Source organism: Alosa alosa, chromosome 5 (genome assembly GCF_017589495.1).
Source record: "Alosa alosa isolate M-15738 ecotype Scorff River chromosome 5, AALO_Geno_1.1, whole genome shotgun sequence".
In the NCBI taxonomy this organism is placed as follows: Eukaryota; Metazoa; Chordata; class Actinopteri; order Clupeiformes; family Clupeidae; genus Alosa; species Alosa alosa.
The window spans coordinates 23822029-23839947 of NC_063193.1; the positions used below are offsets into that span (position 1 = coordinate 23822029).

At 46.2% G+C, this 17919-nt stretch overlaps 1 protein-coding gene across 11 annotated transcripts in view; it reads left to right on the forward strand.

Annotated features, from left to right (window-relative positions):
* ank1a (ankyrin 1, erythrocytic a) overlaps window positions 1-17919 on the forward strand; it is a 117049-nt gene that overhangs the window by 84162 nt on the left and 14968 nt on the right. For 9 of the 11 annotated variants that reach the window (XM_048242764.1, XM_048242757.1, XM_048242761.1 and 6 more), the window contains 16 exons: window positions 457-553; window positions 820-898; window positions 1261-1376; window positions 1647-1871; window positions 2759-2913; window positions 3128-3339; window positions 6786-6990; window positions 7282-7378; window positions 8055-8283; window positions 8730-8858; window positions 9346-9465; window positions 9584-9668; window positions 9868-9942; window positions 10294-10425; window positions 10905-11084; window positions 17028-17652. In XM_048242764.1, coding sequence (XP_048098721.1) covers window positions 457-553; window positions 820-898; window positions 1261-1376; window positions 1647-1871; window positions 2759-2913; window positions 3128-3339; window positions 6786-6990; window positions 7282-7378; window positions 8055-8283; window positions 8730-8858; window positions 9346-9465; window positions 9584-9668; window positions 9868-9942; window positions 10294-10425; window positions 10905-11084; window positions 17028-17652 — 2761 coding nt within the window. The remainder of the gene's footprint in view (window positions 1-456; window positions 554-819; window positions 899-1260; window positions 1377-1646; window positions 1872-2758; window positions 2914-3127; window positions 3340-6785; window positions 6991-7281; window positions 7379-8054; window positions 8284-8729; window positions 8859-9345; window positions 9466-9583; window positions 9669-9867; window positions 9943-10293; window positions 10426-10904; window positions 11085-17027; window positions 17653-17919) is intronic. The other 2 variants (XM_048242768.1, XM_048242770.1) reach the window with 1 other exon arrangement.

Here is a 17919-nt window from a genome sequence, read left to right on the forward strand (position 1 = left end):
GAGACAGAGAGAGAGGCTAAAGAGTGATATCAAGAGTTAGTGATGGAGTCTCCTGACTGACACCTAGAGCTTCACTAATCCCCTCAGCAGCATCACCTGCCACCGTCTGTGTGAGTGAGTGTGTTGAGTTCTAATCACTTCATTCACACTATAGGAAGCCTTTTACCAATAGAGTAACACCACATCTTTCTCTCTCTCTCTCTCTCTCTCTCTCTCTTTTTTATTGTCCCCCACATTCACGCCATTTTCTCTGCTTGTCTTCTCTGTTCCTCACCGCTTTCTTAGTGACTGGGGGTTGTTCAACTCTTCATGTGAATGTAGCGCTGTCTCACACATCTGCCAGACTTTCTGTTTGTTGTGGGCTCTCCCTGTGACACTGTGTGTGTGTGTGTGTGTGTGTGTGTGTGTGTGTGTGTGTGTGTGTGTGTGTGTGTGCGTGTGTGTGTGTGTCTGTAGGTGAGGAGTTGCTCTGTAACGACGGGGCCAGATACCTAAAAATGGACGGCATGAAGGACCATGATGATGATTTCCTCTCTCCAAAGAAAGCTATAGAGTAAGTGTGTGAGAATTAGTCTGAATGAGTGTATGTGTGTGTATGGTCCACCAGTGCTAGTCAAATATGTACTGTATATCTGAAAGCTGTGTGATGTTGTTTTTGAATGAGTATGTTGTATTTCTTTTTTGTATGTGTATGCACTGATGCAGGAGTAGAAATATTTATTATAAACATACGGTTATTCATATGTAGAGCTGCTTGAAAAATCCAGTCAACGTTTTCCTTTTTTTTTTCTCTCTCTCTCTCTTTCTCTTTTTCAAAAGGAATTACTCTCCAGCAATTCCCAGGATTCCTTGTGTGTCCCCAGAGACTGTGGTCTTAAAGGAGCATGAGATTGATCAGGTCTGGAGCCCCATTGCACACTGACACTAAAAACGCCCACCCATCACCCAGAGTGGGCCCACACTGACTCATCATTTATCACTCTAGCAGTGATGGCATGCTGAAGATATTTTGGGATTTTCTACCCACTTTCATGACACCATAGTGGAGTCTTTGTGCTAATGGTTCTTTGTACTTTTTTGTTGTTGTTCAAAGAAGTTGTTAATACTTTGTATAGGTTTATAAAAGAAGTTCAGATGTTTATGAGAATTGTTCAAAACATTTAATGGCAGTTATTGTCTATGGAAAGTGCTTTATTCAGTTCAGTTTAACTGAATTGGATAGAGATGGATTGAACTGAACCTGTATGTTCCCCTTTACAGCAACACACACCCCTCCCCCTGCCAAAGGAGTACGATGAGGACTCACTGATTCCCAGCAGTCCTGCCACTGAAACCTCAGATAACGTCAGCCCAGTCGCCAGCCCCATACACACTGGGTCAGTGTGGACACACACACACACACACACACACACACACACACACACACACACACACACACACACACACAAGCAACAAACAAGTTAAACAAGCAACGCAAATCTGGTCACATAAATGGTGATACCGCAGACTGTTTGACAGTGTGATAGTATACACACCATATATGTGCTCAATATTGTATAGGTAACATACCTGTGCATGTGAATGTGTATGATGTATACTTTGGATGTAATTGACTTTGTATCCATGGGTGGGTTGTGTATTTACAGGTTCCTGGTGAGCTTCATGGTGGATGCTCGTGGTGGCTCCATGCGGGGCAGCAGACACAATGGGCTGCGTGTGATTGTGCCTCCACGCACCTGCGCTGCCCCAACCCGCATCACCTGCCGCCTGGTCAAGCCCCAGAAGCTCCAAACCCCGCCCCCGCTCGTGGAGGGGGAAGGGCTTGCCAGCCGCATCATCTCCCTGGGCCCAGCGGGCATGCAGTTCCTAGGGTAAGAACACCAACAAACCAACCAGCAAATATGCATTGTGTTAAGTTCAGCATGCGTCACGTCATGTTCAGCCAGATTTTCACAAACAAGTCAATTAGGTGCCACATTAGCAATAGGCACAAATTATGTTGTCTGTTTCGATTGGCTGATCCTCACAGCAGGAAATTGACAGCTCATCCACCAATCCACATACTTGTAGACAGGAAGCATTTGTATAGTATGTAAGTGAATGGGTACCTGAGGGACACCATTTTAAAAATGGTGGATGCTAACTGGCTGAAGCTAACCCTCCAAATCCTGACCCCCCTGAGAACACCCACAGATACATAGATAAACAGATACACTGCAAAAAATTAATTCTAACCAAATGTTATTAATCTTATATTAAGATTAAAAAATCTATTTGGTATTGTTTTTAGTATGAAAAGACTTACCTAGCACCCTCTCAAAAGAACATTATGACTTAATTTAAGAAGACTTTGACTTATTTTAAGGAGTCTTATCAAGACAAATTTACTCAACGCACTGGCAGAAAAATTTGCTTGTTTTTAGGACAAATTTGCTTAACGCACTCAAATGATTTCACAAGAAAGCACTAGGTAAGTCTCTTTATACTGAAAACAATACCAACTAGTTTTTTTATCTTCAAATAAGATTAATAACACTTGGTTAGATTTTGTTAGATAAGCAGTTTTTGCAGTGTAGACAAACACACACACATGCACATAATATAAGTGTGATCCCAGCACACTAAACTCAGTTAATAGAGCATTTTTTAGAGAATTTTTCTCATTCAAATTAATTTTATTTTTTAGAGAATTTTTCTCATTCAAATTAAGTTCAGTTTAATGAAATTTGTCTTTTTATGTGTTTGTTCATGCTAACAGGCCAGTGATTGTGGAGATCCCCCACTTTGCAGCACTGGGGCGGGGTGACCGTGAGCTTGTGGTCCTGAGAAGTGAGAACGGATCAGTGTGGAAGGAGCATCGCAATCGCTATGGTGACGAGGTGTTGGAGACCATCCTGAACGGCATGGATGAGGGTAAGCGACATCAGCAACGATCAAGAACCAGAAAGCTAACATTCTCAGCTGAGCTAACAGATCTTAGTCAACACAGTGACAGCTATTCACTTCTACTGAGACACACTGAGGCATATTTCTACTTTAAGTTGAAGTACCGGTAAACTCCTGGATTGTAGCTTCAGCGCCAGCCAGCAAATCCTATCTTTAGCTTCCTCTTCTCTGTGCACCCCAGACCTAGAGAGCCAAGAGGAGCTGGGGAAAAAGCGAATTCGCCGCATCATCTCCACCGACTTCCCACTCTACTTTGCCGTGGTGTCCCGCATCCAGCAGGAGAGCGACCTGATTGGTCCGGAAGGAGGTCAGCTGACCAGCAAGCTGGTGCCGCAAGTGCAGGCATCCTTCCCCGAGACAGCAGTGACCAAGCGTGTCCGGCTGGGCCTGCAGGTGAGCTGGGAGCAGCAGCAGCAGCAGGAGGAGGAGGAGGAGGAGGAGGAGGAGGAAGGGGGTAGAGGAAGAAGACTCACCCCCTAGGGTGCATGCGTTTACAGCCACCTTCCCGTCACTACGTATCTGTCTGTCACTGTGATTGGCAGCTCATCCTGTCCCAGACTGCTGTGTGAGGGATGTCAGGGGTGTTGCTGGGAGGGGTGTGAGGCACGCCATTGAGTTTGCGTCAGTCCCACAATATAGTTTGGACCTGACTAACTTGTGAGCAAGTTTGCATCTTCGAATGCAGGTGGTTGTGAAAGTCTGTATTCTTGAGTATGTAATAGTGAAAGCAAGTTTTAAATGAAAGGTGTTTGTTTGGTGTATGTTGGTTACCGGATGGTGTACTGGTATGCTGATTGTTGAATGTTGGTTGGTTTGAGAAATCTGGCATTTGGATGTTTTTTGTAAGTGGTTTGATGGTATTCGGGGTATATGTTGAATGATGAAGAAAGAGCCTGGACCTAACTTAAAGTAACTTTCAGTTGAATGTGCTTGCCTTATATTTAATTATGTCTGAAAGGGATTGTGATACCTGTTTAGGTGTAATTTCATGCTGTTGCTTAAAGGCGCTATGTGTAGTATTAGCAACAGAATGTGAAGAAACAACCATTTTAACGTAATGTCAAAAACACCTATGCTGTATTGCCCAGATATCCACTGTTAGCAAGTCAGCAAACCAGCTAGCGCTGCACCTGTGCTCTTGTAATACCACTTTGCACCACATGTGGCGTTGTGTTAAATGCAATGCAAGTCAATGGAACAGTGCCGTTGCAATCATAATGGTGCATTCAAGACAACTCGAAACTACACATAGCACCTTTAACTATGATTCTGCTGGTCCACCAACTCTGTTACAAGATATTCAAAGATATTTTGAAAGGTAGATCTCCAGAAGCAAGACTGAGCACCACTAAACTGCATCTTGTAAATGCATGATTGGCATGTTCAGGAATAGACAGGAGTGAGCAGACTGTAACTGGTTGGATGAGACTAAGACTAAGAGACGTGGGCCTGTGTAGCTGTGCTCAGTTAGAGTACTGTATTTATGGGGCTGTGTAGCTGTGCTCAGTTAGAGGACTGTATTTATGGGGCTGTGTAGCTGTGCTCAGTTAGAGGACTGTATTTATGGGGCTGTGTAGCTGTGCTCAGTTAGAGGACTGTATTTATGGGGCTGTGTAGCTGTGCTCAGTTAGAGGACTGTATTTATGGGGCTGTGTAGCTGTGCTCAGTTAGAGGACTGTATTTATGGGGCTGTGTAGCTGTGCTCAGTTAGAGGACTGTATTTATTCTTCCAGTGATCCCCATGATCCTCCGTGACCCTCCTCCATCCTGTAGGTTCGTCTCAGGATGGAGATTTGCTGGATTCCCCCACGCAACAAGCCCCTGAGAGAGTAACTCTATGCTGAGCAAGTGAACCACTCATTGGAGTGTAAAGTGAATTATGTTGTCACGTGACCCTGAGTGTGTTTGGTGTCTGCTGATTCATCTGATTCACCCTGCCTTTTTGAATATATGTTATTTGAAGTTATCTACTGAAATCTGGTCTAAGCCACACAACAGTAGTACATACTGTAAATCTGCCGACTTGTTTGGGTTCGTAGTCACAAAATAAGCAAGGGAAATGTACAGGCATTCAGTTGTTAATAATGTGTGGGGCAAGACCTCTCCACTTTTCATGGAAGTCCTGACAACCTGTGGTACATAATTTATAATGGTTGCTAAGGAGTGCTGATACAGAAATACTGGATGAGGTTTAGAACTGAACAGTGCAAAACTAATGAATGGAAATATTAATCTATCATCTGTCCTCTATGCAACATTTCAATGCCTGAGCTTCTATTTCATAATATTATACTGAACAGCTTTACTGCTCAACTGTTATAGTTGAGTTGACTTGACTCAGAAATATTCTTAACAACTATAGCAGAATGATTTATTACCTTAATATTCACAATAGCCTTATTAGGGGTTACATACAAGACTGTCATATTTAATACTTAAATGAATCAACTGTGCCTCATGCATATGATAGCACTTTCACAGTCTCTGTGCCTTTGTAACTTTTTACAATAAAACACTTTTATTGATCACCACCATGTCTGCTGCAGTCATGTTCTTCTCAGAACAATTTATAAAGGAATAAAAGAACTCTTTCTTTTCTCCTCTTTATTCTTTGTTCCTTTTCTATGTCTGGGTGTCATCATTCATCCATTTGTACCTGTTATTTCTTATCTGGCCCCACTACTCTCATTTGCATACACGTCTATGTGTTTGTCCATTGACACGACATGCTCCATTATTGTTTTCTCTGTTATTGGTTTTCCCTGCAATTCCTTTCACCTGCTTACCCCCTCTCTCTCTCTCTCTCTCTTTTTTTCATTCCATGTCCACCCATCATGTGCCACACCACCCCATCACTCTCCCACCTCTGTACTTTAACTGTGTCTCTCCATCATCCCTCATTCTTTCTCACATCACGCTGCTTCGCCATCCCCTCTCTCTCTACCACTCCTCTCTCACCCCCTGGATTCTATCTGTACTTTCACTATGACTGCACCCCTCACATCTCTCACACTCTACTCAAAACCCCCACCCCTTCCACACCCACCCACCCCCTCACATCTCTCACACACTACTCAAAACCCCCACCCCTTCCACACCCACCCACCCCCTCACATCTCTCACACACTACTCAAAACCCCCACCCCTTCCACACCCACCCACTCACATCTCTGCATCACTCCTCTCCATCCCTCACCTCTTCATTTTTGTTTTTCGCATATCCTTTTCATCTCTTCTCCTCCTCTGCTCTCTGTATCCCTCTATCACCCTCTCTGTGTGTCCCCTCCTTATCTCCATATCCCCTTCCCCATATCTGTTTCATCATCTTCATCCTCTGCACCTCTATCGCCCATCAATCACTCTGGACTCATCTCTCTATCTCTCTTCCTCCTCACTTTCTTCATGCCATCACTCCATCCCTCTCCCTCTCTCTCTTCAATCTATTCCTCCACGCCCATTTACCTTCCTCCCTCACTCCATTCTTCCGCATATCCATCACTCCTTTCCCCTTTTCACCCCCATGTCATTCTATGTCCCCCATACCTCAACATGGCCTCTACTCCTACACCATCTGTCCTTCACAATTACTGAAATATATGATATCACTAATATCAATATATTACTTTTCCCATTTTCTCTCCCTCTCTCCACTACTTATCATCTGCATCACTCAACCACCTTCTCATCTTTTTTTCTTATAATAAATTATCCCTTTTGTCTCTACCACTTCTCTTTATCCCTCCATACATCCATCTCCTTCACCCTTTTTCTTTTCCATCCATCCATCCATCCATCCATCCATCCATCCATCCATCCTCTCTCCTCTACCCCACCTCCAGGCCCAGCCGGTCCCAGATGAGCTGGTTGCGAAGCTCCTGGGCAACCAGGCCACGTTCAGCCCGGTGGTGACGGTGGAGCCTCGCCGCCGTAAGTTCCACCGACCCATCGGCCTGCGCATCCCCCTACCCCCGTCCTGGAAGGACAGCCCCCGTGACACCGGCGAGGGAGACACCACCAGCCTGCGCTTGCTCTGCAGTGTCATTGGTACGCATGTACCGTACACTAACACATCACCAACATTTGACATCAACACACACACACACACACATATTTCCTAATACACATGTCTCTTATTTTTGGACTGTATTCCCATTCTTAATACTTCTACCCCTATCCAAACACAAACTGAAACTGGCTGCTTATGGACTCTCATCATTGGTGTATACACAAATATGATGAGACAAATCACAATGCTATACAAAATACATATGTCATACAGGCATATGAGAGGTAGTGCTGTTGTTCTAACACCCCCCCCCCCCCCCCCCCCCCCAGGTGGTACAGCCCCAGCTCAGTGGGAGGACATCACAGGAACCACCAAGTTGCTCTACTCCAGTGACTGTGCCAACTTTACTACCAATGTCTCAGCGCGGTAAGCACCCACTTATGCACATATCCCTTTCTTCACTCTCTTCTTCACTTCCTCTTTATCTGGCCATTTCTGTTCTTCAGTACTCTGTTCCCGCTCCTTATTGTTTTCACTCCTCAACTTCTCTCTATCCCCTTCTTTCTTATAGACCCTTTCAGCAATAAAAACAAAAACAATGCTTGAACATTCTATTTGGGCCCCAATCTACTTCCTCTGCATTAAGATAACATATGGAATGTTAAAAAGGAAGCCTTGTGGGGCCAACTATGATGCTGATAATGGAACTCTCTTGGGTCTATTGGCTCTTTCCTCTCTCTAAAGCTTTATTTTATAAGAATAATGAAACATGAAGCATAACCGCATTTCTGCAGTATACTTTAGCCACTGACTTGATAACAAGCTTATGTAGCTGATTTGCTGCATGTGGAGATGAACAGTCCAGTCCAGTAGTTAGATCTAAAATGTAAACATGTAAAAATAGAGAGGGTGATATCCAATAAAAGTGTGGTCTATTCTGTCTGTATTCACTGCTTACTCTGCCACTGTCTGTATACCTCTCTTTGATATCTTTCCTCTCTCACGCCCCTTCTGTTTCATATCCTCCTCTCATTTTCTCTCCTCTCTCCTCCTCCTCTCTCCTCCTTTCTCCTCTGTTCTGCTCCTCCTCCTGGGTTGGCAGGTTCTGGCTGGCGGACTGCCCTCGTACGGCGGAGGCGGTGTCCTTTGCCAACCTCCTGTACCGCGAGCTGGTGGCCGTGCCCTACATGGCCAAGTTCGTGGTGTTCGCCAAGATGAACGAGGTTCGCGAAGGGCGCCTGCGTTGCTACTGCATGACCGACGACAAGATGGACAAGACCCTGGAGCAGCACGAGAACTTCACGGAAGTGGCCCGCAGCCGAGACATCGAGGTACGGCACCTGGGTGGAGAGAGAGGAAGGGAGAGAACGTCATGGAGAGAGGGAGAGAGAGAATGTCATGGAGAGATGGAGGGAGAGAACGTCACGGAGAGATGGAGGGAGAGAATGTCATGGAGATGGGGAGGGAGAGGGAGAGAGAGAATGTCATGGAGAGATGGAGGGAGAGAAAGTCATGGAGAGAGGGAGGGAGAGAACGTCATGGAGAGAGGGAGGGAGAGAAAGTCATGGATAGAGGGAGGGATAGAAAGTCATGGAGAGAGAGAGAGAGAGTAGAAGAAAGAGAGATGAGGAAAGGGGCAAGAGGGTGTGAGAGGAACACATAGGTGGTTGTACCTGTCGAAGAGAATGAGGAAGAGGACAGGAAGGATGACAGATACTAGCCTCATCTGAATCCTGTTCTGAATGCTGACAGAATGAAATGCTGTCGCCCCCTGCAGGTGATGGAGGGCATGCCGCTGCACCTGGAGTGCTCAGGGAACCTGATCCCCGTCAGGAAGGCTACCCAGCAGCCCCGCTGCTTCAGCTTCCAGGCCTTCAGGGACAACCGCCTGCCCGTCTCGGTCAAGGTGCACTCTGTCTGTCCGTCTGTCTGTATGTCTTGCAGCCTTCATCCCTCATCTATCTGGCACTGTTTTGCCTATACCTGTGTTTACCGATTCCACTAGCTGTCACAATAAAGTTAGTCTTATCCTCTGTTAATCTTTCCCTCCCTGTTTCTCCCCAACTACCAACCCATGCTGCTATCATTAATGTCCATGTCGGCCTCTACCGTCTAAGTAGTGTAAAAAGCCAGTGTTTACACTAAGTGCATCAGTTAAGGGTTAAGGTGTCCCTTTCTCAACATGTCCATGTCCTGTTTCTCTTCTATCCTTCAATCTACTCCTCAAATATGCTCGGTCTGTATCCTTCTTTTATCTGTCCCTATTGGGGTTATTCACCATCGCCTCAGTGAAATGTTCGACCCTGTTGACCCCACCTCCCCCCCTCTGTTACTCTACTTATCAATCCCTCTTTTTTTAGCTTCTCTCTCTATCGGTCTCTTTTCCTCCTCAGGTCAGAGACAGCAGTAAAGAACCTTCTGGGTTTTTGTCTTTCTTGCGGAAGTCGACCAAATACGAAGATAGTCAGCAGGTGCTCTGCAACCTTAACATTACAATGCCTCCCTGCATTAAGGTAGGACACCCACACACACACACACACACACACACACACACACACACACACACACACACACCACAAACCCAAGCACACGATACGGACACAGTGACACTCTGGCCTTTTCTGATGGCAGATTGTGGGCAGTGAGGACCGCAGGAGGACTTTGACCCCTCTGGCCCTGAGAGAGAGATACAGCGCCTTGAATGAGCCTGCCATGGGTAAAAGCACTCTATTTCACCCTCCCTCACCTGACATACTCACAGATAACGCACATAAACACACACACACACACACACACACACACACACACACACACACACACACACACAGAGAAACATAAATACTCACATATAGACTCACACCACTCATACACATCTTTTCGCACACTGGAGCGCTCATCACTGTATGTGCCTGCAGCATCATTGAGTGCCATGGAGAGGACAGAGCTCAAGATGGCCGTCATAGCTGAACAGCTGGGACTAAGCTGGGCTGGTGAGTGTGTGTGTGTGTGTGTGTGAGAGAGAGAGAGAGAGAGAGAGAGAGAGTAAGGGAGGGAGAGAAATGGGGGGTATGGTGCCTAAGGAATTTCATTTCAGGCCTGTTAAATGTAGTAAAGAGATTTTACTGCAGGCTAGAGGTTAGCACCCTAACCAACCATGAAAGCATGTGTGTGTCTGGTGTGACTGTGTGTGTGTTGGGGTTTGCTTGTGTTTGTGCCTCTGGCCTCATCTGTGTCTGTGTGTGTGTGTGTGTGTGTGTGTGTGTGTGTGTCTGTCTGTCTGTCTGTCTGTCTGTCTATCTGTATGCACATGTTTGTGCCTTTGTCTGTGTTTATGTGTGCAGAGTTGGCAAGAGAGCTCCACTTCAGTGTGGACCACATCAATAAGATCCGTGTGGAGAACCCTAATTCCCTCCTGGAGCAAAGCTCTACACTTCTGAACCTGTGGGCTACACGTGAGGGAAAGAGAGCTAAGAGTGAGTACACACACACACACACACACACACACACACACACACAGTTATGCACATACACAATAATGTTAAAACATCAGTGCAATGACACACAATGTCAACACATCATGCAATGCACATCAATACCCATAGCACTTCTCTCTCTCTCTCTCTCTCTCTCTGTGGGTCTCTCTTTCTCTCTCTCCGCAAATAAGACGATTTTAAAACCACCCACTATCTCTCTAACAGGGTTATGCTCACTGGTCCACTAACTACAACTTTTCTCTCCCTATATTTCCAAACTTGTATATGTCCTCCACCTTCTCTCACATTCATCCCTCCCATCTTTCCTCTCTTAACCTATCTCCTCTTTTTACTGCATGCACGACTCACCCCCATCTTCCCTCCACACCCATCTCTCTCTCTCTTTCTCTCTCTCCCTGTCTCTCTCTCTCTCTCCTCTCTCTCTCTCTCTCCTCTGTCTCTCTCTCTCTCTCCACCAGTGGACAGTCTGTATCTGGCGCTGAAGGCTATTGACCGGATGGACATTGTGAGCATGCTGGAGGGCCAGCCCCCTCCCCAGCAGCAGCAGCAGCAGCAGCAGCAGCAGGGTCGGCAGAGCCGAGACCAATCCAGACGCAGACACAACGATCGTGACCACCTCTCACCCGGGATGGCCAACGGTGAGCCATCCCCTGCCCCCCCCCCCCTCTCCCTCGTCTCCCTCGTCTCCCTCCCTCCCTCCCTCCTTCCCTCCCTCCCTCCTTTTCCCACCGAAGCTAGAATCAGACCTTGAGGGTGACGGTGGTGTGTGCATCCGGGACCAGGACTCAGCTCACTGATGGTGGGGGGCTGGGGTGGTTGGGGGGGCATGGGGTTCTTAAACCAGAGAGGCAGAGGTCCACTACAGCACTTAGGAAATACAGCCTGAAAACGTTAAAGGCAATTCAGCCTAGAGTTGCCAACAGTTCCTTGTGGATTCTTTTACAAAGGGTCTACATAGAACTGTTTCACATGTAAATCCTTCACTGACAACAGGTTCCACAGGACTGAAAAGTTCTTTACACTAATCTTATCAGCTAAAAGTGTTTTTCTGGTTGTAAATAACGAATGAATATTCAGATGAGCCTTTTATACTTTATGAGGCTGCCGTACAGACAACATGACTGAGAAACTTTTACTATGTGAGGTTATTTAATGTATAAGGACATGTGGGCTTCTAGCTAAGTGCTATTTGTCCCTGCTGGGACACCATAGTTGTGTCCTATGACTGTGTCCCCTCTCCTCTTTCTCTCTCTCCCTCTCTTTTCCTTCTCTGTGTCTCTGTCCACTCCCTCTGTCTTCTGCCCCCTCTCTATCTTTGTATTCTCTCCCACCCTCTGCTCTTCTCTGTCCCCATTCCTTTCTTTTCTCTCTCTCTCTCTCTCTCTCTCTCTCTCTCTCTCTCTCTTTCGCTCCATGTCTCTTCCTCCCTCCCTCCCTCCCTCCTGTTGCTGCCTCTCTGTCTTCTCTCTCTCTTTCTGTCTCTGTATTCCTTTGGACATGTCATCTGCAGCCCGGCTCCTCCTCCTCACCTCTCCACTCTGACCTTTGACCTCTGAGCTCATGTTGACCTCTGGCCCTCATTTCTCCTGCCCCGTCGTGCATCTCTCCTCTATTTCTTTTTTTCTTCTTTTTCTTAATCCTTCCTCAAATAAACAAACAACCAAGTCACCTCTTTTTCTTACCTGTCTGCTCCGTGACGCAAAGGCTGCGCACACAGCGCCCCCGATGGAGGGAGGTGTCTTTGACTCATGCTGTCCCTCTCCCCTGCTCTCTTTTCTCTCTATTATGCTGTTCCCTCTCTCTTTCTCTTTCTCTATCTTTCTCCTGTCCGTCTCTGGACATGTTCTGGAGACCCCACTTTCCCCACCACCCTCCTCTGCCTAACCCGCATGTAGCCATGGAGACAGTAGGGGGGTGCTTGCTGCATCATGGGATATGTAGTGTGCGTCCGCATGCTGAATGTCTGCCTGCGTTAACATGCATGGTGTCTGTGCTTCTGCATGGGACTATGTTGCTTGCATGTGATGTTAGCATGCGCTGCATGCAAAGGCTATGTGCATATGGCATGTGTGAGGACTAGACATGTGTGTGCACGTGTGAGTGTGTAAGTGGCATGAGAATGACTGGATCTGATATCCTCTGCACAGCGCCCTATCTGCGCCCACAGATCTACAGTACGTTCTCTGAGTGTGTGTGTGTGTGTGTGTGTGCGCGTGCGTGTGTACACGAGTGTTTATGTGTGTGTTTGGATTTGTGTGTGTCTTTCTGTGTTTACTGTGTCACAGTAGTGTCACAGCTATCCTCACAGCTTTCTGGATGTTTCGGACACACCAGTGAGTTTGTCCTTGTGCGTGTGTGTCAGTCTGTCTGTGCGTGTCTGTGTCTGTGTGCTATATGCTCTGAGTGTTTCACACGTGCGTTTGTGTGTGTGTGTGTTTACAACACACTGTCTTTGTGCTGCTCTGCTCCTCAGAGTGGAGTCTCTGTGTTGTGTGTGTATCACCCTCTGTGAGTGTGCGTGTTGTTGTTTCTGTGCCAGAGGGTTCCCACGCTTTGTCACAGCTTTCCTGCGTCTTCTGCTAAACTGTCTCTAATACACACACACACACACACACACACAAACTCTCCATCTCTTCCTCTCAGATGACAATATAATCCACTGCTACCAAACACACACACACTAACACACACACACACACACACTAACACACACACACACACACACACACACACACACACACACACCACGCGCACACACACACTTTGTCCTTTGACCTTTAGCTGAGAGGTGATGTCTCATCTTCTAAGTCCAGTGGTGTCAATAACCTTCTCCTGCCCTGTCAGCACTTCAATGGTCAACTGAATCAGATTACTCACACGCACACACTCACACTGCGTGCACTCACAAAACACACACACACACACACACACACACACACACACACACACACACACACACACACACACACACACAGTACACACACACACACACAAACACACACACACACACACACACACACACACACACACACACACACACACATATATATATACACAAACACACACACACACACACACACACACACACATAAACACTAACTCTCTCCCATCATCTCATCTCTATCCTAATTCCCCCACCCTTTCCTCAACTGTGCATCTTTTTTTCCCCCTTTTCTTGCAGTTTCTCATTCTTCTTTATGGAGCACGGCTTCTCAAAGTGCCCATTTGTTCTCATTCTTCTTTATGGGAACACGGCTTCTCAAAGTGCCCATTTGTGCTCATTCTTCTTTATGGGAACACACATGTTGTCTGTACTGCCCTCCTCTGTTCTCAAGCATTCCTCTCCTTTTCCCAAATCTCTTCTTTCGTTTCCTCCTCTCTTTCCCTGTCCTCTCCTCTCCTCCCCTCACTCTATCTGTGTATCTCTGTCTCTTTTGTATTATGTTTTTCTGTTTGTCTCTCTCTCCCGTTTCTCCACCACCTGCTTGTATTGTTTAGTTGATAGTTTGGTAGTTGTTAAGACAGGGCATATGGCAGACTACCGTATGCCTGAGCTTAAATAATTAGTTTTGGAGACGGCAACACAGGTTTATTCCAGGACGTCAGACAGGATTCAACAGCACCCCAGGGTGGTGGTTCATAAAGCATTTAACTGGATCTGTGAAACAGGTGATCAAAAAGATTGCTGTTTAAACAGTGTTTTGCCGTGCCTCATTTGAGTAATTTTGCTGATTGTACATTTTTGATCATAGTAAAGTATGTGAAGTCAGCTGGCCCGAAGGATAACCTCTGAGTGTCCTTGAGAGAATACGTCATCTGTGAGAGGGGGTTGAAACGACGCAAGCTGCCTGTGTACTGCCCTCTGGTGGTGTGTCTGTGTTATCTGTTGATGTGAGAGGATGAAGACAAATATCATCATTTCATTTTCAGAAATGGTACTTAGTAATATCTATTTGGTCAGATATGTACCCCCAGTTTAAGCCTTTGTCTTGTACAGGAAAGGATTTTCATATAGAGGCAGCTGTTGTTTACCATCACATTTAAATACAATTACTATTACAATACATTTAAAATGTGTTGTATCATGATGGGATATTCAGGATACCATAATTGACAAAAAGGAATAAGAAAATAAAAAAACAAATTGTGCTAAGCACCATAACACTCCACCACCAGTTCACCATTACACAGCTGGAAACTGTAGGAACTAAAAGAACAGGGAGAGAGGGGGCGCAGGGAAGGGTAATGAGTGTGCGCACAGAACTTGTGAGAACAGAGAAGCAAGAGGACAGAACTGGTGACAAGTCCAAAGTGTCCTCTGGCTGATACAGTACATCTCAACAGTGCTACAGGGCCCTCATTTAAAAGCTGGGCAAAGTGCTAAGTCTGCAGTCTATCTAAAGCTTGCTTAATAATTATGCAAAATCTATTTGCAAAATTAATACAATGATCAAAACCCTAAGCACAAGCACTGGTCAGCTAAAAGCTGTCTCACGCCACATGACGCCGTTAGTTCATGCACTCATAGACTGACTTTTCTCGCTTTGCCCAGCGTTGAAATTAAGGCCCACAGACTCACAAGTTTGCATATTTCATTTCTGCTGCAGTAGTAGCCATCTCTTATTATATTTTTCCAACACTAACCTCCTGTTCCACCTCAAGTGAGCTGAGTCATTTGGTCATGAATGTGTTGTTTGATTTAAGTGTGTTGAGAGGATGTGAGTGTGTATGCAAGTACAAATGTTTTGATACTAAATGTTACACCTTCTGTATAAAAGTTACATACCATGCATAGTATCTTATGTTTTGTGGTCTTATATACAAATGTGAAGTATAATTAAACTGCTATATTGTGTGTGTCTATATGTATATATGTAATATTTTAATCATATATGTCACATACACTGTGGTTCTGTACAAGTACAAGAGAAGAATGTCTGTGTGTAGGATATGGTGTATGAATACTTGCATGCTGGATCTCGTGCTTGAATGACGATCAGTCTCTATACTGAGAGCATGAATATGCAAGAGTGTGTCTGAGCGTGTGTGTGTACAGATATAAATGTGTGTGGTTGTATATATGTGTGTGTGTGTGTGTGTGTGTGTGTGTGTGTGTGTGTGTGTGTGTGTGTGTGTGTGTATTTATCTGTGTGTGTGAGGTAGCAGTGCCCTCTGTCTGGCCCAGTGGCAACACACACACACACACCCTCCAGGAGACAGACGGAATGGCCACACTGTGTTTGGTCAGCTCCTGCCCAGCCTAGTGCACACGTCACCGCCTCAACTGCCAGCTCTATTATCCAACATGTCCCATGCATGCTGGTCATCATACATTATCATTTGGGTCATAGTTGATCAAAAATAGTCACCATCAATGGACACGGTCATCATCAGGGTGACATTCCAGTAAACCAAGAAGTGTTTGCAAATTGTTTCATAAACATAAAACCCACAGGAGTGAGTTGAAACCTCCAGCATCTCAAGAGTTACAATTACGATATGCTTTAAAAGCTGCTCACTCAGCTGATAGTTTAAAAGCAGGATCTATCTGCCAGTAAATCCAGTCATGATTGCCATATAGTAAAAGAAGAAATCTGACAAGCCATCTAAGGTGTCCATTAGTGTGCTTATCATCTAGAGCTTTCAGGAAACATAGCTGTCCTGGAAATGTTACAATGTTGAGGCCTCTCTACCACACACTTCCTATGCTTAGGTGCACGAAATGTAATACTATTCTTCCGATGATGTAACTTGCAGGCAAACATAGGATACTCTATTTTGGGAAGTTAGGATGCTACTGTAATACCAGTATAGGATTTAAATTTAGGATCTGTCCTCATTTAATTGCTATAAAATGTAATCACCGCATAGCTTACAACTCCATGATGACTAGATAAAGTAGTGTTTTAGATTTAAGAAGTTTCTGTATTACTGGCCTCGGTGGATAATGACCCTTTCAGATGCAAAGCAAGTTTTGCTGCACTGGCTGCACTTTGCTGCATTGGGTTCAGCACAAAATAGTAGTAGCCACTGGTGAAACGGCGAACCATTGTTGTGTACCACAAGCCGCTGAAATTAAAGGCTTTTAGACTGCAGTGGTGCCATTGTCACATTATATGTGAATTACCTGCGCTACTTACTGGTGTATATGTAGGTCTAAATGCTGACTCATTCAATATAGTTGATTTGGCCACTTTTCTATGAAATTTTTGCATGCATGAGTGTTCAAAGTAGGAAAGGATAATATCTATTAGATGTCTGTTGTTTCCTACATTGTTCTGATAGAGATCATATCATACACACCAGTGTTTAAACTATGAGTGGGGACTGCCACATTTTCTACGTGCTGATGGCGGCAGGGTGTAATGGGTGTAGTGTGCACTAGGCCTGCCCTCTGTCACTGCTGGTTGATCTGGTCTGGCTTGACAATGCTCCCACACACCCTCTTTCCCTCATCCCTTTGCCTTGCATCCCTTTGCCCCTTCCCCCCTCTCCCTCCCTCTCACTTGGGCCAGGGCACTTCCCTCCAGAGGAAGGTGATTTTTGGGGGTGTCAGCGAGCCTCTCTGTGTGTCGCTCCAGGTTATGGGCTGGCGGTCCGTGAGGAGATGCTCTCCCCAGCATCGCTGCAGTACAGCCTGCCCTCGCCACTGGGCAGCGAGCCTTACTGGCAAGAGGTGTCCAGCCTGGACTGCGCGCCCATGGCGACCACCGAGGAGGACACGCTGATGGAGATGTCGGACATGCAGGTGTGGCCGTCTGGCAACAGCCCCTCGTTGGTGGCGGTGGAGGACTCCTCGTTAGAGTGCAGCCGAGCCGATGACTCAGATGCTCCGCTGCCCCACGGGAGCCTGGGAAGGCCCAACAGCAGGGGGTCAGGGGCGGGCACAGGGATGGGCGGCCGGGGCGGACTCAGCGGCTCCATTGAGCTGCTGGAGGACCAGTCGGAGCTAGGCTGCGACTCGGAGCAGCAGAGCTTGGCGGGGACGCCGGCCGGGGTCAACATCAATGGGCTGGATGGAAGTCAGGGGTCAGAGGTCACGGCAGTAGGAGCTGGAGGAGGGGGGGGAGGAGGAGAAGGTGGAGGAGGAGGAGGAGGAGTGGGATTAGAAGAAGGCCTGTCTGTCGTTGCAGGGCAACAGCGGGTGTATGCACGAATGAGTGACTCGCCTGGCCTGAGCCATGTGGCAGACCGAAATGGAGACAGGTGAGTCATGCTGGGGTCACTCTGTGGTCACAGGAGCCATTAGATTTACAACTCTTTATTACTGGAGGAGGAAATTTCTCCCTTTCTGAGTGTAACCATGTAACATTAAAGTCCAACTTTTTAAAAAACCCAGGCATAGGCCAGGGACTTGACCAGTAAAACATGAAGTGCTAGAATTACTCCTCAACTCCTCAATTATACTATTTTTGGCTTCTTTGTGAGATGTGTTTATTTTTTGACTCCTAGGATGAGTTGTGTTTGTTGAAT